Below are 26,608 nucleotides of genomic sequence, written 5' to 3' on the forward strand. Positions count from 1 at the left end.
TTAAACTCACAACCACATCTTATCCCAGTTTTCCGTTAATATCGAAATTCTTTTTTTTCACGTCATGTATATTTCTGACCCCCGTTTTTCAATGCCTGTAACAACATATAATCTTGGGAGGAATTGCATGAGATATTCAACAAAGTTTGATTTTAACTACAAAATCTTTCATCTGCATTCTCCATTCCACGGCTGTTTCATTGACTGACTTAGTTGTTATTTCAATAACATCACATCCAATTCAATAAGAGATAATGTTATCAGTAGCATTTATAGAGGAATAGATCTCCTGACTCAAATTGATAAAGTGGTCTGTTGAAATTCTATAGTCTTGCTGTCAACGTGAACGGTGCTCAGACAGAAGATTCATTGGGCTACAAGCTCGCGTCAATAGCTACGTAGAAGCCGTACGGCATACAGTGTCATTATAATCAATTACAATTCCATCAAGATCAAACATAGGCAAACAAGACTTTTTGAACTATTTCTTACTATTCCCGACTCGGCCATTCCAATGCAATCACCGACAGCAAAATCAATAACACAGATCGCCGGATTCAAACTCATTCCGGAGGTTTTGGGTTTTGAATGAAACACGGTGGGATCGCGAGTTCCGATGGGAGATCCATTGAGTACCCGGCAGTCTTAATAAGAATCGTTCTGCGGTTTTGAACAAGAATTCAAGACATGACTGAACCCGGCCAGCTATCGTCATTGGGCGAGACAAGAGCTCCCTAGATCAATTCTTCCGTCTCCATAATATCTTGCAACGGAGCTGGCCTGCTGCTGTTGACTTCGTCCTGTATGTGGGCACGAGTAGGCGGTTTCAAAGACACGGAAACTTTCGACAGAAGGCCTGGCTTATTGAACCCATGTTCGCCACCGCCCTGGTGATAGCCATCCGAAACACTGTTGCCCATTCTCGCCCTAGCTTCTCTGTACATTCGTTCCACGGCAGCAACCTCCTCTTCCACATCTAACTGGCAGTCTTGCAGGCAGAACTCTCGCTCACGCTGTTCCATATGTTCTCGAATATCACGCCACACGTGTTCCAAGTCTTTTTCTTGATCAGCGACACCGGACGCCTTGAGATAGGTTAAAATTGCCGCCATGATGGTATTTATGGCACCAAATGCAGTGACAAGTTTGTGAGATGCACTCGCGGCACCAATAGCCGTCAAAGCGGAAGCAACGATGATTTGGACGGCTAAGCAGGTATTGATGAGGATGCTGAAGACTCGGTAACGGAAACTTGATCTCTGCTCGTATCGTAGGACCCGGGCATATATCCCCATGTTAGGTGCAGAACGGCGGTGGAAAAATCCATGTGTTATGAGAGCGGGAACACCATCGATGCCGGTCAGAGCGCGAAAGATGAGAAGCTTGTCGTTGGCTGGTATTAGGGAGTGGGACTGCAAGGGGATCCGCAACGCTTCATGCCCACTATTCCCGATCTCCTGCCCTTCAGGAGATTGAGAGAGGATTGGCGGATAGCCCTTCTCCTCCTGATCGAGGACAGCTGGAAACGCTCGCTTCAAGACGGTCGGCATCTCTGGGTGACTGATTGTGTGTGGTCATCGTAAAGAATTGAGAACTGATCTCGACCATCGATGGGGGGAAGTCAAAGGACAAGATGGACAGAAAGTGTCACAAGGAGTCGAGGATGCATCGACTCCATTTGAAACAGATTCTTTTCCCTGCCGCTTCTGCCGTTCTCGATGGGAACTTTGTGGCGGCCTGGATGGGTATTTTGACGAAGGCTGAATAAACTACGTGTTGTACAACCCACATCGACACACTATCGGCAATGTCGGGAGCTCTCAAAATTCCGATTGAGACACAAGGGCCACCTGTCCTGGCCCCTTTTCACTAGATTATAAGTATGGTGTGGTTGGCTAGCGTTGCCGATCCAGACTGCAAGGAGCGAACTCTATACATGAAGAAAAACAGGCTCCCCAGTTAAGAGGACAGCTGCCGCCTGATGATCCAAGCACCCAAGGGACGCAGTCGATGGGCAATCAAGTGTCAATATCAATTTGTTCCATGTCTTTTCCTTCGGCTTCTATCAGTACTCCGCCAACCTGAGGATGGATCAGAGCCGAGTTTAAGCTTAGATTTGAGGAGATTTATTCGCCAACCAGAGGGAGCTGTTCAAACACCGCGATGAAGACAAGCGGGAACGAACTAGTGATTGGAGGGTCATGGGATAGTTAAAGATTCAGTGCGATGAAAGCTAAAAGTTAGCCGTAGTTAACCAAAAGTTAAACGCATCGAAGAGCTGGATTATTACAGCAATTTTCTTACCCCCAGGGTCCATCACCATGCATAGCGTTCTTTATGAGCTTTCATTGTGTATTACCAGGTCTGTCTTGTTCTGCTGACTCCCCTGATACATCAATAGTTAGTTATGTGGTAGTTTTGGCGATGAAGATCGGATAAAACCTGGGCAAATTTGGGATACGAGGGATGCTGCCCAACGTTGTTGAAATGCCGATGCTACACCAAAATGTGGCATGCCAGGAGCTATCACCAGGAGACACAATAGTTGGAAAACATGGCACTGCTGATGGCATTACTCCTATTTATTCTGGGTATTCCAAATAGTATTTAAATAATAATAATAATAAATAAAAAATAAATTAGTTGAAAACAGAGAGAAGCTGTTGGCAAGAAAATCCAGACTTGAAAGCTGAGGATAATCGTCCTACCTGCATGCCACTGTTGGAAGGGTTTCAAAATGAGTTCTGGAAGAGATCTCGATTGCCGCTGCTCATCCATAGATTGTTCCTTGTTTGCCGGAATTCGAAACGAGAATTACACGTCGTTGCAATCCAGGGGGAAAACTTTAGAGAGGACTGGACAGATGCCTCCGAATACTAGAGCAATTACTATCCCTTTCAGATTCCGACGGATTGCAACCCCACGAAAACTGTGCAATGTTTCAGGAGCGGAGTTCCCGTCGCTTAAGTCCGCCAAGTTGACTGAGAAGACCCTGGCCTGAGGGGTGATGATTTGGAGCCGGTGATGTGAGGAGTGAAGGGAGGAGAAGTTGCATCAGCAAATGGGATTCATCAATGGGTTGTCAACGTCGATTGCTAGTCTTAACCTTCTCCCCACCTTTCGCATGGATATTGCGATTTTTCCCTCAGAGTGGTCAGAAAATCTTCCACTTCGAGGCCTGCCGTCTCATGAATCGTGACGGTGTGGTCAGTCTGATGTACGTTCCAAGCCGCTTTCACGGTGCTGGACGTCATGATTCGCCCTGTCATAAAGGTTTCTGGGCTTGACATCACCCAGCTTTTCCAATCATAACACTACGGCCGCCTGTCCTTCTTAATGCAAGATGTGGAAGAGTTCCAACAGCGGGGTTAGGTTTTGAATTATTTATCCCCATTTTGAGCGCGACGGAAATCCGATTAAACAAGGACCCCGATCATAAGCAACTGCTAGGACCAGGGATAAAAAGCTTGCTGATTATGGATGGGCTGCCCAATGACCAGCCTGGGCGAGGAGGGGCCACTCAAGCATCTTCTCAGCCGATTTCCCTGTCATGGATAAGACCTCTCGAACGCATTGTGATCACGGTCCGAGGTGGTCGCAGCAAGCCACAGTTGGTGATTAAGGTCTCTGATTGGAAGCAGTATCATGCATGTTGCTGGATCGGCAACATTTTCCAGTCGTTCCCTTCAAATCAGAGCTCAGACCAGATTCTGCTTCCTGGATGCCACTCTATGGATTGGTTTTTCCCGTTCGGACGCCTCTTCGGCTCTCACTACTTCTTCCATCCCAATGTTTAAAAATTTGCAGCAGCGCGGTGCTTGTGTGATGCGCGCAAACAGATTCGTCTTTTTTCGCGGTGTCTTGTTGGACAAACTGTTGTAAACCCCCTTTTTGCTCTTCCCGCATGAGGTCCACCAGTCGGAGCCAGCCAAAGCTTAATTGCCCACCTGTATTTCTTTTGCTCACTGCCAAACGTTGAACAGCTGGTTCGGCAGCTGTCGTGGAAGCAACGGCTTTCATATATCTCCGACCGAAATGCCCACGGTATCTCAACCCGACTATTACGAAGTACTTTGAACTTCTTCCTGCTTGCCTCGACCAACACTGCATTACTGCGGTCGACGGGTGAACCAGTGTTGTCTGTCTCTCTTGTATTCCCTCCATCGACGACGGATTATCGCCGTTTCTGCTGTGCAGAGACAGGTGGATGAGAAGTTTTGATTTATTATTCCTTTCCTTCGAAATGCACGATACCGACTGAACTCCTATCATCATAATGTTATTTTCGTCTCTGGCATTATCGATTCTCTTTGCTCGTGCAGGATTCGGACTCCAGGTCACAGAAGGCTCTCCATGTGAAGAAAAATGCCTCAAACCCGCACGAAACACAACACCGGATGATATTGTTTGTCGAGATTTTGAGTTCAATGAACGACCTGGCTCCAATTTCCAAGAGTGTGTGAAGTGTGAATTGAAGAGCCCCTACTCTCGTTTACGAACTTTTGAACAGTTTGATACGGATGTTAAATGGGGACTGTGTATGTTCAAGCGACATCTACTTGTCAGTATACAAGATTTGCTCCTGACAGTTTCTAGATAACCTTCGCTATGCCTTCTCAAGTTGTGTGTTCGGTTATCCAGAGGAAAAGACACAGGCTTTGTCCACTCCGTGCCAGGTGGCGTGTGACTCCCTTGGGCCTGCCATCAAGAGCAATTTGGTTGACCCAGGGCCCTCAAACATGCATTATTTCTGTGGAATGAAAGTTTTCGACGACGGCATCATCACTAAATGTGCTTCATGCTTTAACTTGACTGACAGTGAGAAATATCTGGCTAACTGTATGGTGTCCATCCTTCTAATGCAATTAAATTGAGGTCCTTGAACTGACAAGAAGAAATATCTAGTCATTGAAGCAATACGCCAGGGCTGCCACGCAAATCTCCCCAACAATGTTCCATTTATTATTGATCCCGATAGAATATTCAAAGCCAAACTTCTACCACCAAAATTCAAATTCCCCAAAGTCGAAGGCCCGGCGAAACCAAAATCCCAAGTCAAAAACCTCGTCCTCATCATCGTCTTTTCCATTCTTGGATTCCTTTTATTGATGGTATGTGCTTGCGCCGGATGTATATTCTATATCTGCCGTCGCCGGCGCAAGGCGAAGAGAAGAAACCAGCCTACCTATTTGCACGAGCGGTGGGACGATACAAGCATAATGTCACCAGTGCACCGTCAGTTGCGCAGAAGCTGGGGAGAACCTTCCCCATACCAGCCGGAATTTACGGGGCCGTACGCGGAATACGGCAATCAAAACTATGCGTCTACCAATGAAGCCCCCCAAGATATCAAGTATCCCGTGGAAGCATATGCGATGGATACGCACCCATCTACAACACCACAATTCGCAACGGTGTCGCCCAAATCTAAATTATCCTCGCCGAAATTATCTGCGGCCCCTCCGCCACGGAAATCAACGAATGGCTGATGGGGTGTCCGAACCCAACTTTCCACCCTCTTCGAAAAACAAACGATCGGATGCTGGCTTTGTTTGATGTGACGTTTTTCAATATATTGTGAGAGGAACGACTCGTTTTGCCTAATTCCAGATTGGATAGCAAGTCTCTTTCTCCCAATTGTTGCCTGGGGCTTTCGGGATAATTTTTCCCCTCAGTGTCCTCGCAACCCTTCTAAGTCGGCTAACTACATTTTTTACTGTTTCCAGTATATCCTGTCTTTGGACCGGTTTGTTGCCCTCTTGCTTGTTTCTTACCAACGAATCATATTCCGTTTGTATGAGTTGCCAGTTTATACCCATCCTTTTGTATATTTTCTTTGTCCTTGGATCCCGCTGAACGATTCCTTAACTCTTTTTTTTTTTTTTTTTTGCGCCTCTAGGAGTCGGTGACTCGGTAGCGCCGCATCTGTCTCACTGTTTGAACAGCTAGAGCATAACCCTGGAACACTATGACCACAAACACGGAGCTGGGAGTATATATGAATGGATGATTTGGTAATAACGAGATGAATTATGTCTGCTTTCAGAAATCTAAACACAAACTCTGTGTCAATGAAGCTCAACCGATATCAGTTTACTTGCCCGCTTCAGCTATTAGAGGGTTCGATTCGATCTAATCTGACTAAATCAGATCGGAAATGAGATTCTTCTCTAACAGGCTGCTAGAATGGTAATTGTACTCGTCTTTAATCTGGAAATACTCTGTATGTGTGTACTCAGGGGCAAACTTCACATGGGTTGGGGCTGGCGATAACTTAACCTTGAAACTCACTGGGCGGGTCCGATCCCCCGGGGGCGCTTATTTTAAACTACAACCAGCCGCTTGTTTGCTTTCTTTGCACCTCGATCTCCTGCGCACAATTCCACGCAACACCACCTAACTCTGTACACCATCGAAGAAGAAAGAATAGAAACGTAACAGTTACCTTTTAGTCGCCATGGCATCTATATCCCCCGATCAGCTAAAAGTACTCGAACAAACCCGCCAACGCCTCGTCCAACTAACCCAATCCCTCGCCTCATTCATCAACAACATAAACCAAAGCGACCCGCTCCCGTCCTGGTAAGCAATACACCATCCAGTAATAGAAAAGCAAAAGGCAAAGCCTAACTGGAAAACTCTTTCACTTAACAGGTCCTCCCTCCAATCTCAAGCCACCATAATATCCAACAACCTCCTCAATGTCTCCCAACAACTTACAGACCACCACGACCTTTTTGCATCGCTGGTCGCCTACCCCACCCCTCAGTTTCCCGGCCGCACCGAAGCATCCTTGCTTTCTCAGTTATTACGTACAAAACTCGAACCCCGCGTTGAGGACTGGGTCTTCCAGGGACTTTCCATGGGAAATGCAGATGCCACGAGGCTCAGGACGGGGTTGACGGAGCATCAGCTGGCGGAACTCTGGCAGTGGGCGCCTGTCGAGGCGAATATGGAGGCGAGAAAGAGGAATTGGGGTGGCAATTATACCCTGGAAGAAAGGGAGATGGGGGTTAAGAATGTCGTGACTGGGTTGCGGAGGAATCTGAGTGAGGAGGAGAGCGGGAGTGAGAGTGGGAGTGAAGAGGAGTGTGAAGGACTTGAGGGGCCAGGCATGGAGGTTGTGGGCATGCAGAGACGGCCGGGTGGTAGTGGGGTTCAGTTCGAGATTTCGAGTGCGGGACATGGGCCGCCTGCGCAGTTGTCAACTGCACTATCGTTGGAAGATGTGTTCAGGTTTATGATGACGGGAGCGGCCCCAAGGGGTCGTTAATGTTATTTCTGGGAAGCCGGAGGATACCTATATTGCTTTTGGATGTCTACGTCCAAGAGTAATGTATATCACATAGTATGGGGCATACAACGAGATAAGATCACGTGTCCTGCATAAGAGGTTCGTTCTGACAAAATCTATGCACCTTTTCCCATATAATTCTGACTTATTATCTTATCACAATGTCTAACAATAAAGCTCATTGTTTTATATGTTTAAGTCTCTGGAAATTATCGAACCATTCTAAACTGCCACTAAATGGTCACAGTTTTTTGATACTATCTTCCGAGTGGAAAGTATCACAGAATAAATAATGAAGACGAAAAGGGTAAACCTGTTCCTAATCAATAGGCTTGTTATAACCCATCCCGTTTCTTGTGGTTGAGCCCTTTCAAGAAGAACCCGGGGAGATGCCTGAACTATTAGCACCAGGTATCTGAACTTCCTTCATCCTCTAATTTTTTGGTTTTCGATTTTTTGGCTGGAGCGTTAACCGGGCTTTTCCAATAGTATATCATTTGCAAGGCTAGGGTCAGGTTAAGGGAAAACCCAGCCATAAAGTTATAAAGGATGAGCTTATCGTTGACCTCCTGGAGCGTCGTGAAAATGCGCGAAATGGAACCTAATAGGTAACCGAATACCTAAAGATGCGGGAATCATCAGCAATTGGACGCTTAATGAGAAATCGCATATTATACAGGTTGTGGGTTGGGGGAAGAGAAAATTCATCCACACACCGCAACTGCGCTTAGCTGTCCAGTACCGCCTTGCTTCCACACGGTCACAATCTGCGGTACTTTGCTCGACATCCCCAGCAGTCCTGTCCCCGCTTGCAAATACCCCATTGTCGTCTGATCCACTATAGTTTCACCACTAAGCAACAGCGCATAGACAACGCCTGCAACGGCAACGACAAATGCGGCAGCTCCCGCAGGATGACCAGAAAACAAGAGCACCAGAACGCCAATCACGACATCCTGCACAGCAACCAGTGCAGACTCGCCATAGGTGCTGAAGGGGAACTTCTGGCGCGTATTATATGAGAGTATGATCAGCAGACTTGTCGTCTCGAGCGCGTAGGAGGTAAAGGATATACCCGCTGAGGAGCGTGAGGAAAGGATTTTCAAGATCTGCGGAACTTTGACAATGGAGCTCAATGAGACAATGGCTATGCCTAGGAATTTGGAGATGGCTAGACGCACACAGGCTGGGTCTGAGGTGACATCAAGCGAGCCGATGAGGGTCGTATAGCAGTGTTCGCCAAGAAGAGAGACAAAGATATCGGAAAAATGTTCAGGAAGGTTTAAGGTGATGGGCTTGAGATATGATTGCAATGGGATGAGGAGGTTCGTTTGGAGAGTTTGCTGGAGAGATTCCATAGCTGCTCCTGGGACTGGTGCTTTTGTCTGGCTATCGTGATTGTTGTTGTTGTGACGTGGTAGAGGACGTATGTTGCTGATCTCTTGACAATTTCATTCTCAACCCAGGACCATATCTATCCACATATCACCATGATTCCTAAACATACAGAATGTTTTCCGTTAATCTCAAGTTATCCCTGAACCTTTCGCACACATCTGCTCTCATCAATAATGATACAGATGAGAAGCTGCGACAAGAATTCATGGACCTTGTTTGTGTATTATGAAATAGCTAGCCGAAATCTAAACTATCCCCTCGTCCGGAGACGTTGCCCATTCTAACACAAGTTTTAAGTAGTGAGGAATACTTCCAAGGATTAGATTGACTCACACCAAGAACATCCCATATATTGTGTATGAGACATCTATTGGCTCACCCATACCCACTCTGAACCCTAACTCTTCAACACATGAAAACAAAAACACGTTCTCACCTTCTCTATTACCAAATTCCCTATCAAAGAACCATGGAATCCAGTTATCACCCACCACATGGAGGCCACAAAGAAAGAAGCTTCTAAGCTATTGAGAAAGCTCCAGGAAAATTCCTAGTCTATTAATATGATCTGTAAGCTGTTTCACTAACTTAGCTCAATTAGATTCTACTAAACACCCTCAAAAACACAAGTAGAAGTTGAAAGAAGATATGGCTAATATATCATCTTTGAAATCAGTCAAATGAACGTCTATGAAGTCTATATATCAAGCTTCTATTCTCAATTTACCTTCTGACATGAATATCAAAAACTCTTACATCTTAATTACTCGATATCTCAGAGAAAGGGTGCTAGGTGGCACCAGGCCGTTGGAACTAGAAAACGTGAGTTCAAAACCTTGGTGAGCCCAAGTCCCAATAGTGGGTACCTCACATCGGATGAGATAACTTTAAATATGGGCATGTTTACTGGCCTACATCTGATTGGTGCCTTTGATACCATCAGTTAAACTAGCTATGCGTCTACCTCATACACAAATTGCCACCATCTCTAAGCTAGATATCATGTATCAAGTTTTAGAATTAGGTACCTTTTATCTTTTGATCAGGTTTTAAATAGTTATAGTTTTCTTTAATATGAGTATTTTTTTTAAAAAAAAAAACCTACAACTTATAAATATATTAAACTTTAGTTATCATGAATTCATCATTTCATCATAATTATCTAATTATATATAAGTAACTAGTTAACTATTAACTATAAAAATAATTAATTAAGTAATTCTTTAGATATTATTACATAACTTTAATAACTGTAATGTAATCAATCATCTAGTGAGACAGATCATCTACTGATACAGATTTTCACTATCTAATATCTTTCTAATTGAATATCATCATAACTAGATAGTAAAATCAGCTAATTACATTATAAATTATTCTCTGTACACTGGGAGCATGTATGAATAGTATGTTCTATAATACCACATCCACTGCACTGTGATGCTGCTTGCTTTTGTGATTACTTATCAGACTGCTCTATTACCTCTCTTTTTTCTGCAATGTCTCTTTGTACATAATCTACCTTTTTTTGAACAGTTAAGCCCTCTCTCTGGCTTATGTATATATGACATCTTTCTCACTTTCTTTTTTGCTTCGCATTTACATCCTTCAGCTCTTTGTTTTCTCTTGTCAAAATAACAGCACTATGCATAGTCATTTGACATTCTTTGACTAGCTTTTTCAAAGCTTGATTGATTGGACTGAGTGGACTCTGTGTACAGTGCTTGAGATATTTCCTAATCTTTTCACTCTGAAGCTCCAGTTGTCATATATTATGAGGTGTGGCAGTTTCCCAGGAGGCCTGGGAGCTATGTAGTCCCTGGGGGGGTTGGTGTATGTATCTGAGTATTAAGCTGGGAAAACCTGCTTTGAATTGTATAAAGTTAGTTCTATAGCTCTAAATCCACTCTGGATATTCTTTTTGCTCAGAGCTATTGTACAAATTGAAGAATAGATAGTTAAAAACTCATTCTTATCAATATGATTGATGTCAAGTCTCATTCTCTTCTCAACCTCTTTTCTGTATGCTTGCTTCAATGAGGAAAAATAAGTAACATCTAAAAACTATAAGAGATGAGAGAAATAAGTTAGCATATAAAGAGAAATAATCAAGTTTTGAGTGCAAAACCAATCAAACTCAGAATCATTATGACTATCATATTCATCAAGAATCAAGAGTTAATATTGATCAATCATATACACTTGAGTATATTTATTGAACATCTCTTTAAGCCAGATCAAACCCAGCTTATCAGTTGTCTATTCATTTTCACTGGTTTCAATCCTTCAGTTGTATGGTAGCCCATTCTCAAATCAAGAAGTCTGATATAACTTCTTCTTGAAAATGATCATTGAAGATAATAACCAGTCTGTTAAATTGATTTTCTCAATAATGATGACTTATTCTGTATTCTCAGACTGTACAAGCTTTGAACAGAGAGTCTTCTCTGATCTAGTAATCATCTTGACTGTTTTAATAATTCTTATCTGAAACTCAGTCTTATTAAAGTTGTATATATTCTTCTGTATAATATCATATTTCTGAATAGTATTCTGTACAAGCTCAAATCATTCTTGAATAATTTTAAAATCTTCACATAGAGCTTATTGATGATCATACAATTGAGAGAACTGAATTTTTAACTCAGAATGATGATTATAAATTGTTTAATTCAACTTTTATCAACAGTTTTTAAGTTAGAAGAGTTGTCTCAATTGACAAAAAGAAGATTAGCTGTTTCTCATACAGTGCTCACTTAGAGAGACTGATCACATTCATCTATGAAAATTATCCACTAAACAAGAAATAATTTCTCAATAGAGGTCAGTTTTTGATTTCTTAACTAAAAGTTCTCTCATATCATACAGCTGTGAAGTTGATAGCAAAGAGTGAAATGAGAGATGTTGTATAATCTGACAACAGCTCTAGAACTAGAAATTTGATCTTTTTTAACTGCTTCAATAGCTAGAGTAAGTCTTCCTTTCTTGTATAAAAAATTATCATCTTTAATTGCTGATATTTTGATTAATTAAGTAGTTAAATACATCATATAGTGAAGATCTGTCTCACTATATGATTGATTACATTATATAAATAATATTAAATAGAAATTTATTTATATAATTTAATTTTATATATATATAATCAAGTTTAAATCTTTTAAAATTAATATTTTTATATATCTATATTAAATGTTAAATATAAAAAATTAAAAATTAAAAATTAAAAAGTTTTATAACTTTTTTAACTTTTATACTATTTATTAATATTTTTATTTTATTTTATTTTATTTTATTTTTTATTTAATAAAATTATAATTTACTTCTTTGATAAAGATAACATATACAAAAAGAATTAGTAAGTATATGAAGTAAAACTATAATACTTATCTTTTAACTTTAAAAATAAAGTTATCTGTATATCTTCTTTTAATGATGTTATGTTATAATGTCATAGTCATGGGAACGTTGCCAGAGCACCTCATCTTGTCAAGGCACCTTCTTGGCACCGCTGCCTCCTTTCAGTGATATTCATACTTCCCCGCCTATATAAGAGGCGGTTGTATAGATCATCGCTACGAAGGCCATGAGAATCACACCGCTAATAAGGTCTGGAAGGCGTCCCCTACCCCCTCAATCGAGTAGGACGGTATCTCATCACATTTACTGAAGAATGGAAGTTTGATAGAAGCTCTATATAAATAGCTATCTGATCCAATGTTCAGAAGATCAGCGATTCTTTCTCAATATATCAGAGTTACTGAAATGCGCATAGAATTTTCTATACAATCACTTGTACACTCTATTCTTAGTTACCTCTTCTATTCATAGGCATACGCTCGTTTGCTTCCTTAACTGGTCGTTCGGCTTCCCATATAGCCAAGCCTATGTGATGGTGCTGTTGACACCCTGTTTTAGCACTGCCTCATTACAATTAATTAAGTATTAAAATAATAATTAAATATTTTATTTAACAAGATTAAATTTATAATAATAAATACAATTAAATAACTTTTTAAAATTTATTTAGTAGTTTAGTAGAGAATTTAAATTTAATATCAATAAAAATAAAGTTAATATTTATATATGAATTTTTATAAAAAATTTCTTATTAAATATTATAATTTATTATAAAATTAGTTTTATAAGAAATACAAATTTTTTATTTATTTTAATATTCAACTAAATATTATTTTTACTAGAAAATTAATTATTAAAAAGTCTTATACTAGTTATTTAATTCATATTAATAACTTTTTTATCATAGTTTTTTTTATTGAAGTATTTTTATAATTAGAGCTTTAAATTTTATTAAATTATTAAATTTAAATAGTTTTTATCTCTAATAATTAAATTATTTAAATATTTAATTTTTAAATTTTATAAAATACTTTTTATAAAAGTAATTTACTTGCTTTACATACTTTATATATTTAAGAGCACTTGCTCTGCTCACTAGTCTATTGTATGTTAGGCTATTAGGCCTAACGCCCATCACGTGACAACGTGACCATGCAGGTCATTATAACCTGGGCAGGCCCCAGCAACCTCCCACCAAGCTTAGTATTCTCTTATATAGCAGTTAGCAATGCAGAGAGTTTCCTTCTTATGCAGCTCACATTCACACCCTAACATTGTATCACTTATTATATATTAAATAAAATAAATATCAGCTCATTGATAACTATAATGTCTTAGTAAATTATCTATATATGAATATAAAATATTATTATTATTATTATTATTATTATTATTATTATTATTATTCACTTAAAATATATATAGTCAATTACTATAACATCTATTTAATTAAACTAAAAGTAAAATAAAAGAATTGATATAGAAAATAATGATAATCAATTTTAAAAAAAAATAAAAAGATAATTAAGTTAAAATTTTAAAAAAAAAAAAAAATTAATAAAAATAATAAAAAATAATAAAAAAAATAATAGTAGATAAAAATTATAAAAATAAATTTTAATTTAATTTTTTAATATTTATAAATAATATATTATTAATTTAAAGTTTTATTAAAGTTTAAAATTTAATTTTTAAATATAGTTTTTATTTCTTCTAAAAAATTAATTAAATTTTTAATTTTTATTTATTATTAAAAAAATACATTTAGTAAATTTATAAAGTATTTCAGTTTTTTTAATATTATTAATCAACAACATTATTAAAGTATAAAATTTAAATTTTTAACTAAGTCATAGAAATAATATATTTTAATATTATATATAAAATTAAAAAATTTAATTCAAATATTATTTTTAAAGCTCAGTTAATTTCTTAAAATTCAATTTAAAAATATTAATAATAGCTTTTATCAAATCTAGTTAGTTATTAAATTTTTATAAAATTTAAATAAAAATTAACAGTGTGATTAATAAAAGTATATTTTTTTAAAGAGTATAAAAATTTTTAAAGTTTTTTATTATCAACTTATATTACTTATCTAAATAGTATAAAAATTAAATAATATAATTTTCAAGTAAGTAAACTGCTCAAACAAGCAGATTATTAATTTAAAAATATTATTTAATTATTTATTTATCTCAATATGTAATTTTATTATCAATTTATAATAAAAATACTTCAAATTCTTTTATGAAAAAGAAAAGGCTTAAATTTATAATAAATACTTTAAAAAAGTAAAAAATATTCTTAATCTATAAAGCTATATATATATTTAATATGCTATTTTCTATTTTAAATTATCAATTTAATAATGAAATTGCTTATATAAATCTATATAGAAATTTAATCAACTTAATTCAGACTTAAAAAAATAGACTAGTTGAATAGATGATGCATATGAGCAATTGAATAGGTAGAATAAATCATGTCTGATTCTCTTCTAATAAGATAAGCAGATGCTCTGCTACATATACACACTATAATCACTCTATATGATAGAAGTGATTGCATAGAATAGGAAATATAAAAAAGATTGAGATCTCTGAGTGAATTAGAGAAAGATAAATAGCAAGTGAATACTAATATAGAAAGAGGTAGAAGAATAAAGACAAAATATCATAGTCTCTTTGTTCAAAAGAAGAGGTTTAAGTGCTTTTTCTCTATTCATTTTAACATGCTATTTCAGGTTTTCTTTAATCAGTTATCATAATCAATTTCATAGTCTGTTCATTCCATCTCTCTCTTCTTTTCTTTTCATTCTTTGTGTGGTCATCTATATGGTTTTTTTGTCATGAAGGCCTTGACAAGCTCAGAGCAGTTCTGCAAGAAATTACACAAGAGTTTCCAGATGAGATTGTTATATTTCTTCTATTTGATCTGAAGGTAGATTTTCTCATTGTCAACTCAATTTCTCATAATCTGTTCAACTTTGAATTGCAGCTGATCATCAACTATTACTAGTTCAAACAGTGAGTGATTAGTGTTTTTTCTCATTAAATTTGTCTTTTTCAGATAGATCATAGAAATTATAAAGTATATCTATCAACCAGGCAGTAGCTCTAGTCAATGAACAACATCAGATACTTTCTCAAGGACATGGAACAGACCTATACATAGAGGTAATAATTTTGATGATTTCTTCATGATATAATCTTTCTAGGCTTTCTGAGCAAGGTTAAGAAATACTCAGTTCTCTATGTAGAGATCAGACAGCTGGTGGATGCAGTTGAAGACTTCTATCATTCTCATCTGAACAAGCATGTATTGCTCAAGAACTTCTTTTTGCAAAGTCTTATGCTCTGCTATGAACTCTGTTACTGTATCATCTTTCTATTTGTCAGCAATTAGCATCTACTATGATTTGATCTCTGTCATAAACTGAAATGATGAGACTAAGGTAGGATGAACTGTAACTGAGTTAAGAGTTTATTCTATCTGCAGAAGCAGAGTATTTTAATCTGTCTTATATCTACTCACTAGAAGTGTTCATAGCATGATTTTGACAGTTAGATTGCTATGCTTACTTTGACCATTTGACTGTAAATTGTAGATGATCATTATTCAGCTTTTAATACTCATCAATTTGAGCAGACTTTTACAGAAATGAGAGGTGAACTTCAGATCTCAGTCAGATATAATCACCAGCAGCAGCTGTCAACAGCATATCATCTTGCTATAGAAGCTTTCTACTCATTGAGATATATATCACTTCTCCCTCTCAGCAATCAAAATAATTACCTTGGAGAACTTATTAGTTGTAGTCAGAATAGTATTGTAGCTATCACTGATAGATAATTCTATGATGAAGTTGATAGAAAGCATCTCAAATGATTCTTTGAGTGGTGGAATCAGATGCATCTTCTCTCAACAGATGTGATTCAGCAGTTTGACCATTTGGCAGTTGAGGTACTTGTAAAGGGTTAAACTCTAAGAACTAGAGGCTAGTCCTCCTATATAACAAGGATGAATTGCTTGAGAAAGGGAAGAAAAGAATGAGATGAGAACTCAAGCTTAAGCAAGCTCACATAGCATGATCACATGTGCATGTGCAAACAATGACTAGGCTGAGTCAGCCAGCCAGAGTGAATCTAGGGGTTCAACCCCTTATAATACCCCCCTTCTCCCTCTTTGTTGCAGGCCTTTATGACTATTTAAAGCCCTCTTTACATCTAATTTTGCCTGCTGAGAGGTCTCCCAAGTGTTCAAGGCCTTCACTTCTTGTAGGAGACTCATGTCATTCCACATAGGCTCAGCCCAATCTACTCATTTAACAAGGTATTGCTTTTTTCTCTGATAGGTTCATTTGCTCTGAATTTTCTCAATCTCAAACTCAGATTCTTCTGAGATCTCTATAGTGGGTGGCTGTCAGTCAGTTTGCCTCTGACTAGGCAGGGGATCTGTCACTGCAGCATGTAGAAGCTTTACATTAAAGACATTGTGAATGCCAGGTGGGACATTCAGTTGATAAGCATGAAATTCTATCTTTTCTAGCACAGTATATTGATTGTATTTCACATCCAGCTTCTTGCACAGATGATTAGTTCTCATGTTCTCTAAGCTCAACCAGACCTTATCTCCAGGTTGAAAGCTTGAAGCTAGGTCTCTTCATCTATTTGTGTATTTCTCTTGAGATTGCTGAGTATTTGTCATTTTTACTTGAGCTCACTTCAACACTTCACAGATCTTTCTCATGTAATCATCTGCAAACTCAATGAAATTATGTGGTGTTTCAACAGAGGGTGCATCAGCTATATCAATGGAGGAGATGTGGAAAAGATGTGTTAAAAAAAATAAGCTCACATCTGTTGAGACAGCATCTCTATTATTGATGACCAGCTCTGCTAGAGGGAGTCATTCACATCAGTCATTCTGTTGAAAGCTAATGTACTTGTGTAGGTAGATTTTCAGAGTCTGATTCATTCACTCTGTAGCTCTGTCAGTCTCTGAGTGATAGACTGTGAAAAGTCATCTCTTAATGTCTAATTTCTCACACATCTGAGTTCAAAACATGCTTGTGAAAGCTGACCCTCAATCTGACACTACCACCTTAGAAATGCCATGTTGAGAGATGATGTTGTGAAGAAACACTCTAGTCACTGTCTCTGCATCAGTTTTCTTAACTGCTTTTAATATAACCCTCTTGGTTAGTCTGTCCATTATAATCATGATGTTCATATATTCTTTAGAGCTTGATAAGTTCATGATAAAGTCCATGAAAAGCTTCTGCCACATGCATTCAGAAATGAGAAGAGGCTTAAGCAGTCTCTGATGTTGATCTCTTCATGCAGTGTTTGATCTGCAAAGATGACAGTTCCTGATCATTCTTCTCACATCAGTGACATAGCCTGGCCAGTAGAACTCACATCTTAGAACTCCTGCTGTTTGCTCTTGCCCAGAATGACTGATAAGAGATGAGTCATGAGCCTCATGCACTAACCTGGTTCAAAGAGGTTTGAAGTATGGTACCCACTTATGATTTTGAAAGAGAAGCTCTCTGTTCTTGTTTAAAGAGCACTCAGAGACAGAGGTCTTAATGCTGAGTTCAGAAGGAAATCTGAATCTTCTCTCATGAAACTGCAGAATCTTATCATTTTTGTGAGCCTCATTTCACTGAGCTTGAAGAGACATCTCAGGTTCCACACTGGCAGCAGTCACTATTGGTTCCATTCCAGATGCCAGTACATTAAACTTAAGTAGTTGAGCTTGTCTCTGCTTGATTCTCTCATCATCAGCACTCTGTGACATGTTCTGCTCTCTTTATGATAGAGTGTCTGATCCAGTGTTCAACTTCTCTGACTGGTAATCAATTCTGAAGTTGAATTGATAGAGAATATCCATTCAACATAGCTGTCTTTCATTTAGTCTGCATGTAGTCATGAAGTATTCTAGATTCTTATGATCTGTGAGGATCTTGAATTCCTTTACACTTCATAGCTCAGTGTCTCATTTCTTTAAACACTCAATTATTGCTAATAACTCCTTATCATGAATCTTGTAGTTGCATTCCGCAGGTGAATGCTTGTGAGAGAAGAAGGCACATCAGTGTAGAATGCTCTGCTCATCATATTATAGCAGCACTTCTTCTGAGACATAATCTGAGAAGTCTGTTTCCAATATAGTCTCACAGTCAGAATTGAATTGAAGCAGGATTAGAGCAGAGATAAACATTGATTTTAGATGCTTAAAAGCTTCTTTAACCTTGCTCATCCACAAAAAAGAAATAGTCTTGCATGTAAGAATCATCAGTGGGGTCATGATCTTTGAGAAATCTCTGATAAATCATCTATAGAAATTGGCAAAGCCTAAAAATTCTCATACATCTTTAAGAGTAGTAGGTGTTGCTCATTCCAAAACAGCTTTAACCTTCTCCAGATCTATTCATATACCCTTGTCTGCTTCAATGATGAATTCAAGATATTTTGTACTGTTCATCTCAAACTCACTCTTTCTGATGTCTGCCTGCAGGTCTGCTTTCTGTAGATGCATAAGCATCTTTTGTACATGCTCACAATGCTTCTGTAAGCTTCTTGAGGAAAATATCAAGATGTCATCTAAATAGACTGAGCAGAAGTTGTCCAGATATTCATGTAATGCTCAGTTAATATATTTTTGAAATGTGCTCAGAGCATTGGCCAAATCAAAGAGTGTAACCAGCCACTCAAATAATCTGTATCTAGTTCTAAAGACTGTCATCCACTCATCACCTTCTGTGATTTGAATCTTGTGAAAAGCTGCAATAATGTCCAGCTTAGTGAATCATTTAGTCTATTCAATTCACTGTAGAGTCTCACTGATTAATGATAGAGAATATCAATTCTTTCAGATGATTTTGTTAAGAGCTTGATAGTTCACACAGAATCTTAGCCCACCCTCAAACTTCTTTGTGAATAGTACAGAGGCAGCTGCAGAGGAGTTGCTCACTCTAATAAAACTCTTATCTAGATAATCTGTAAGAGTCTTTCACAGAGCCAGTAGTTCCTCTCAAGATATATTATATAGTGAGCCTCAAGGGGGTTGTTCTGTGCTATCATCAGTCTTTTTAATCAGTTCAATCCCATGATCTCTACCTGGGCCATAAAGTGGGGGTAGAGTGTTGGCAGCTTTCTTATCAAATATGTTCAAAAACTCATGATAATGTTTAGACAGCTTTTCTCTAGGGTCAATCTTTGATTTCACTTCCAGAGTCTTTTGAATGTCAGCCAAACTGACAGTGAAGATCTTGATGTTTCACTTCTCTCAAGTGCTCACAAGCCTAGAGAAGCTTACAGCAGAGATGGGAATCACATCAGCTTTTGCATTTGAACTAGGCTCTACCTCTATGCCACTCTCTTCAAATCTCACAATTCTTTGATGAGGGATCACAGTCACCTTTTACTGGGCCAGCCAGGGGTCACCTAGATATATATCATGATCATATAACTCATTTACCATGTAGAGAAAGGCCTGTTCAGTTACATGACCATCTATATCAATTCAAATGCCAGTCACTATGCTCATGGAGAGTTTCATGGAGTCTTTAAAGCTGGTCATTTTAACAGAGAGAATTTCAATGCACAGGAGCTTATGCTTGTTAATGTAGAATTGAGAAATAAAACCATAGACATTACATCCACTGTCTATCATTGCTCTAGTTGAAAAGGCATTATCTACTAGAGCATTGACAGTGAAGGGTTTGAATATCATCTTAGATTTAAATCCTCTTCATTGCTTCTTCATAAGCTTCTTATTTCACTTCTTCCAGTGTCTTTTGATTGAAGCTACTTTTTTTCCTGAATCTTCACTTGTATCCACATTGTCATTGTCTAGTACTGGCTTGGGAATCATCTTAGCTATTGTGAGGGTGGCAGAGTGTCTGGGAGATTTAAACAGACAGCTCTTAATCATATGATCTCTGACTCTGCATCTCAGACACAGGTCTTGCTCTCTTCTTTGATTAATCTCTGTCTGATTTATCAATTTGATGTGGTGAATACTTGAAGTCACAGCATCAGAAGAGAGATTCATCAGATCATCAGCAGAAGCTTGAGACTGATTTCATTAATTGAGAACAGTATGACAAAGTAGAGAGTGTGGATTAGATGTTGTATGATCTGAAGAAGATCTGCTCTCATGATGTTTAGACCACTGCCTTAGAGTCTTAAGCTCAGAGAGTTGATGATCAACTAATCTAAGCTTCTTGCAGTAATTCTTGTAGAGAGACAGTTCTCTTACACCCATCATACCTTCTCTCAGCTCCATGCTTAGAGCAGATTTCAAATATCTCTTTTTAATGCAATCATCCTATCTGTGATCACCAGCTTCCAGCAGTAGCTGATTAAATTCAGGCAGAAAGTTGAAGAGAGCTCTTCTACTCTGTCATAGATTGTTGAGCTTTTGCATAGTCTTTTTCTGTCATGTGGGATCACTAAAGAGCATGCATGTCTGCTTCAGTAAGCTCTCTACTGTGAAGTTGATCTTGTTCTTATTATTCTCAACTCAGAGATAAATTTAAGCTGCTGTCATTTCTTTCAGTCTCAAGTACACATACCAAGCACATTCCTCATTATTGCCTAAAGCTTTTTCATTGATCTTAAGCTTTGATTGAAGCTTTATCTCCCACTGAGAGTAGTGCTTCAGATTAGAACCATCATACTTCTTGCAGTTCAGTAGTTTGGTCTTTGGTCTTCTGACTGCAATGAGTGATTGTGAGTTCAATTGAGAGAGGGTTGATGTCAGAGTGTTTAAAACTTGTCATAGATTAGCTATTTCAGCTTGCTGAGCTGCTATTAAATCTCTGTTCTCACACTGAACCTGTTTCTGCTATTGAAGAAAGGCTATTCATTGTTGTTCAAAGCTGCTGAGGGCATCCCTGCTCATTGCTTCATGTTGATTCATTTGTGTATTTGTTGTACAAGTCTGCTGCTTTATCTCATTCAGCTAGATGTTTTCAATGTTACTTATTTGTTTGTTAGCATGATTGCTAACCCAGTCTATTCATATACCAGTGCTATCACTGAACTTCATGATGCAGGATTTAAGACTCCCAATAGCCTATCATATATCAGTACATTTGCTGAGCTTCATGATACAGAATTAAGGCTCCCAGTGGCCTATCAATGAAAGGAGTGAAGCAATTCATAATGTAAAGGGTTAAGCTCTAAGAACTAGAGGCTAGTCCTCCTATATAACAAGGATGAATTGCTTGAGAAAGGGAAGAAAAGAATGAGATGAGAACTCAAGCTTAAGCAAGCTTGCGTAGCATGATCATGTGCGCATGTGCAAACGATGACTAGGCTGAGTCAGCCAGCCAGAGCGAATCTAGGGGTTCAACCCCTTATAGTTAGAAATCACTACCACTCATAGAAGGGTGATCTTGCAGATAATATAGATAGTGAGTAATAGCTCACTTATTTTATCAAATAAGAATTATAATTTCTGAGCTTGATTTCAGATCTTCTCTTCTGAAAGCTGAAACTCACTCTGTAAGCTTATTAACTGTTACTGCAAGTGACACTGCCATCTCATTCTGGCATTCAGATGATAGCTCATTGTGTCACTTCAAAGTTCTCTTCTTGAAACATAGAGAAATCATTCTGAGAATTACTCTCTCTTCTTTTAAAGTTGTTATGAACTTTAATCATGATATAAAAATGGTCATATCTATCTCATCTGAGTTATAAAGCATAAGATCTGCTGCTTGAAGCTTCACTAATTGCTTCTTACTGTATAAAGAGGTAGTGATTCTGTTTTAATTGTCTGTCATAAGAGATGCAGATTGGTCATATCTCTTAGCAGTAGATCAGTTATCTCATCTTATTCTATTATCCTTCATATTATATATGTAATGCTCTGTGCTGGCAGTTCTATCATGCTCTAGATTAACTATGATATGCAAAATCAATTCTCACAGATGACTTGTTACTCTCAACACTTCTCAACTGACTCTTTTTGAGCTCAGCTTTGTGACAAATGAGTGGGTGACATTGACACACTCTGAGTAAATCTCATGAGTGATTAGTTCCTTCTCTCACTCACTGAGAAGAGACTTGCAGATATAGAGCTGGAATTTCAGATTTGTCATTTAGTTCTCTCACTTCTTTAACTGCATATTAAGATCTGTCAATCTGTCCTCTCACTTTCTCAATTATACATTAAGCTCTTTGAGCTTCTTTATAATATTCAGTACCACTTTCTCATTACAGTGATTATCTTTTGCAACTGAGTGATCAAAATCTGCAAAGAAAGAAGTAATAAATCTCTGATCTCTGATATGCTTGATGATTTCTATTCTGAACATTTAAATTCATCAGTAGAAGACAGTTATTCATTCTGCTATTAAAGTTTTCTGTATTATTGCACTCATTTCATTATATCATCTTGCAGAGACAGAGAATAGCACTCTCTTCATCTTGAGACAATCATAGAGAATGATCAACAGTTGTAATTCTGTATATCAACTACTCTTATTTCTTCACACTTCTGCAATTGCTATTATATACTTTTCTGTGAACATCTGCATGCATTAATGAGAACTGCTGTAGTGAGTGTTCTCATCAGCAGCTTGCTTCTTTCTGATTAACTCAGCATCCTCTGATCTTGTTGAGAATTTACAAGCTATCAGAATGATGAAAATATTCAAATGATGAGAGTATTTATCTTTGACATTTTGTGAGGTGGTTAAGGTAGTTATTTGAAGATAATTGAGATTTGACTCAGAGGATGATACTACAGCTAACACTTTTTATAAAGTGATTAGACTAGCAATTATGAATTAGAGTGACTAGTAATTATGATTTAAAGTGACTGATTTAGTAGATTTTGAACCAATTTAATATATATTTTGAACTTTGATTGATTCAGTAGATCTTGAACCTTTTAGAGAGACATGAACATGCTATCAATTTGATGAATATAAGTAATTGAATAGATAGAATAAATCATATCTGATTCTCTTCTAATAAGATGAGTAAATATCCTGCTATATATACACACTATAATCACTTTATATGATAGAAGCAATTGTATAGAATAGAAAATATAGAAAAGATTGAGACCTATAAGTGAATTAGAGAGGGGTGAATAGAGAGCAAATACTAATATAAAAAGATGCAGAAGAATAGAAGTAGAATATCATAATAAATGCTAAATCAAATTAAATAATTTTTTTTTACAGTTGATATTTATTAAAAATACAGCTAATTATCTTCTTATTATATATAATTTCAGTATCTTCATAACCACTTCCTCTATATTAGCAGGAACTAAATGTTAAATCTAGTAATATATTATTTTAAATGCTATAATTATGATCAAATCAAATATAAAAATATAAAAATTATTTAAATTTGATTTAAATTTTTAAAAATTATAATTACTAAGTATAAAATTCTATAAAAGAATATATATAACTTTGATAAAATTAATTTTATAATAAGATTTTGCTCTCTTAAGATTATTATTAACAGTGAGTATTACAGTCAAATAAAACTTTTATATTTTAAAAATTAAAAATAAATGACTGTAATTATATCAGTTAATATGTTAAAATAAATTTTATTTTTATATATTTAATATGAAATAAGATAGAAATGAAAAAGTAAAATAGATCTAAATATTAAATTCAATATATAGTAGATTTAACTAGAAATAAAGCTCAGAATCTTATTATTTCATCTACTACATCTGTTGAATAAACAATTATTTAACTTTATAAGTCTATATTATTTAAGTCTATATGATTTTAATAAGCTTTATAATACTACAGTATTTATTATACTTTTAGATATACAAAAATAAAATATCTCTAATCTAGTGTAAATTAATTTAATTTAATTAAGTGTTGTGATGTTGAGATATTTTGATTTAAAATCTAGAGAGTTGAAATATGATGATTTTGTAATCCACTAACTTGAGTGATCCGCTCACTTGAGTGATCCGCTCACTTGAGTGATTCACTTACTTGAGAATTACATTTGTAAAAAAGATTGAGTGTTACAGCGCAGTCGCGGTAATATGGGATAAGGTTGATCCGCTCCGATCCTCAACCGCCTATATATATTGGGCTGCTCGTTTCATTCTCATATTCTAATCCCCAGTTTAGTATTCTCATCGCAGCTACCTAGTAGATAGATAAATTGAGCTTTTGTTTTATATATCATCATGCCTTTAAACTAAGCCATGACAATATATTAATTATTAACAAAGTTATTTGAATTGATTATTTATTATTCTTTTCTTTTCTTTGCAATTTATTTTAAATATTGATAAAAATTTTATTACCTAACTTTTTAAATATTTATTCATTAAGTTTACTATTTTTATTTAAAATAATATATATTTTATTAATAAATTAAATATTTTATTTTATGAATAAAAATGATATTTAAAACATATTTAAATAATACATGAAGATATTTCTTATCAAAGAGGTTTATAACCTGATTAAAGACAACAATGCTTCATGTGAAAACTTGTTAAACTACTGGCACCCAATTGTCAGTCTATTTTGGACTCAGCACAATCCTTAGCGGTCACATGATCCTTTGCGGAAGACGCGAGCTTACTCATCATGCAGTTCTAAGATACCCCAATCAGCAAATTTGAAAAGAAATCCCAAAGTTGAAACTTCTGCATCAACATCAAGTTACACCCAACGCATTGCCATGTCATGGCGAGGCCTCTGTTGATTCAGGCTGCCAATTGAGTGCAACCTGGATTGGCCATGGCCTTTTCGTTGTTAATGTTACGCACTGGCGTGGCTCTGGACGCTGCCGCGCTTTGTTCCCGCTGCTTCACCCGCCTAATTTCGCAGCCAGCGGATGTCTCGCGGAGAGGCTTCTCCACAACTAGGGTCCTGCAAAATACGGAATATCGGGCCACAAATTTGCCTAAAGCTTTTCAGAAAGCCTACCTTTCTTCCAGCGGACTACGCAGTAGCTCATTGTCTCAGCGTGGTGTCATTCAACGGTTAAGAAAAGAATCACAACATACCGATCGCTCCGCTCTCTTTCACTCCGTACCTCCTTCTATTGATACCCAGTGCTCATTCGGCACACCAATTGAGGCAAACAGGAAACATGGATCACCTGCTACTTCCCCTGAAGAACTTCCCCATCGAAGACGGCAACGATTGAAGGTTGAGCAGGAAGCCAACTCTAAATATGAGATTCGTCCTGATGCCTCAGCCCGCCTTTCCACCATATCCTCATCTCTCCCGAAGACTTCTCTGCGGCGGACAATGGCAACCTTCCTTGCCCTTACAAAACCAAACCTGTCCTTCCTCGTTGTTCTCACCGCTACAACCGCTTACGGCCTCTATCCTATTCCAACACTGCTAGCACTAGACCCATCAGTAACACCTCTCCCCGCTCTCTCTACTTCTACTCTTACCTTTCTCTACCTCACAACCGGCACATTCCTCTCATCCGCAAGTGCCAACACTCTAAACATGTTGTTCGAGCCACAACACGATGCCCGCATGTCCCGCACCCGTAACAGGCCCCTTGTTCGCAAACTCCTCTCCCCCAAGGCTGCCCTCTTATTTGCCGCGCTCACAGGTACCGTCGGCATAACCGCACTATATATGGGCACAAATCCAACCGTCGCTGCTCTATCTGCATTTAATCTTTTCCTATACGCGTTCGTCTACACCCCCCTCAAACGTATATCTCCTATAAACACCTGGGTAGGCGCCATTGTCGGTGGAATCCCACCTTTAATGGGCTGGATTGCTGCCACTGGCCAATCCGCTACAACTGGCCATGATACCTGGCGCGATCTCCTCTTTGGCCCTGACAGCCCCGGTGGCTGGCTCATGGCAGCAATCCTCTTCGCCTGGCAGTTCCCGCACTTCAATTCCCTCTCCCACACTATTCGCGAGGAGTACAAGAACGCAGGCTACAAAATGCTTGCGTGGATGAATCCCGCGCGAAATGGTCGAGTGGCCCTTCGTTACTCGATCCTCATGTTTCCATTGTGCGCTGGGCTTTGGTGGGCTGGTGTGGTCGACAAAGGATTCTTGATTGGGGGGACGTTAGTCAATTGTTGGCTAGCCAAGGAAGCGTATCGGTTCTGGAAATTGCAAGGAGCAGGTGGAAGTGCAAGAGGCCTATTTTGGGCTAGTGTATGGCATTTGCCGTTGCTTATGGTTGGGACGCTTATTACTAAGAAAGGTATTTGGGATGGGGTGTGGAGAAGGGTGTTTGGCGAAGATGAGGAGGAAATGGAGAACGAAGAATTCGAACAAGACGAGATGGAGGAGGAGGACAATGTTCCCGCGGACGCATCATTGCCCATGAAGCCGATACCGTGACCGTATCGTTCTTCATATCGGGAGGGGAGAAATATGAGAACCATGTACCTGTACACTATACTTTGTGTTTCGTATATACATATCGGCGCAACAATTTATTACCTGTGATCACTTTAACCGCGTCACGAAAACGGATGCGTAGATGTTAATATGCGTCTAGATTGGTACATGAATGAGCCAACGTCGTTGTAGGGTGATACAAAAAT

At 37.8% G+C, this 26,608-nt stretch overlaps 5 protein-coding genes across 5 annotated transcripts; 3 read left to right on the forward strand and 2 right to left on the reverse strand.

Moving 5' to 3' along the window:
• Positions 1 to 734: 734 nt before the first annotated feature.
• On the reverse strand, positions 735 to 1,550 carry PADG_03082 (uncharacterized protein; the record flags this gene model as incomplete). Its single annotated transcript, XM_010760417.1, has 1 exon — positions 735 to 1,550. The coding sequence occupies one exon, from the start codon at positions 1,548 to 1,550 to the stop codon at positions 735 to 737; it is 816 nt and encodes a 271-aa protein (XP_010758719.1).
• A 2,726-nt stretch (positions 1,551 to 4,276) lies between these two features.
• Positions 4,277 to 5,489, forward strand: PADG_03083 (uncharacterized protein; the record flags this gene model as incomplete). The annotated part of the gene is made up of 3 exons (XM_010760418.1): positions 4,277 to 4,538; positions 4,597 to 4,839; positions 4,906 to 5,489. 3 exons carry the CDS (start codon positions 4,277 to 4,279, stop codon positions 5,487 to 5,489), a joined length of 1,089 nt encoding a protein of 362 aa, XP_010758720.1.
• A 968-nt stretch (positions 5,490 to 6,457) lies between these two features.
• Positions 6,458 to 7,273, forward strand: PADG_03084 (uncharacterized protein; the record flags this gene model as incomplete). The annotated part of the gene is made up of 2 exons (XM_010760419.1): positions 6,458 to 6,582; positions 6,655 to 7,273. The coding sequence occupies 2 exons, from the start codon at positions 6,458 to 6,460 to the stop codon at positions 7,271 to 7,273; spliced, it is 744 nt and encodes a 247-aa protein (XP_010758721.1).
• A 422-nt stretch (positions 7,274 to 7,695) lies between these two features.
• Positions 7,696 to 8,652, reverse strand: PADG_03085 (uncharacterized protein; the record flags this gene model as incomplete). The annotated part of the gene is made up of 2 exons (XM_010760420.1): positions 7,696 to 7,914; positions 8,011 to 8,652. 2 exons carry the CDS (start codon positions 8,650 to 8,652, stop codon positions 7,696 to 7,698), a joined length of 861 nt encoding a protein of 286 aa, XP_010758722.1.
• Positions 8,653 to 24,812: 16,160 nt separating this feature from the next.
• PADG_03086 (protoheme IX farnesyltransferase) lies at positions 24,813 to 26,402 on the forward strand (the record flags this gene model as incomplete). Its single annotated transcript, XM_010760421.1, has 1 exon — positions 24,813 to 26,402. The coding sequence occupies one exon, from the start codon at positions 24,813 to 24,815 to the stop codon at positions 26,400 to 26,402; it is 1,590 nt and encodes a 529-aa protein (XP_010758723.1).
• Between the last annotated feature and the right edge of the window lie 206 nt (positions 26,403 to 26,608).

Source organism: Paracoccidioides brasiliensis, assembly GCF_000150735.1.
Source record: "Paracoccidioides brasiliensis Pb18 unplaced genomic scaffold supercont2.3, whole genome shotgun sequence".
NCBI lineage: Eukaryota > Fungi > Ascomycota > Eurotiomycetes > Onygenales > Ajellomycetaceae > Paracoccidioides > Paracoccidioides brasiliensis.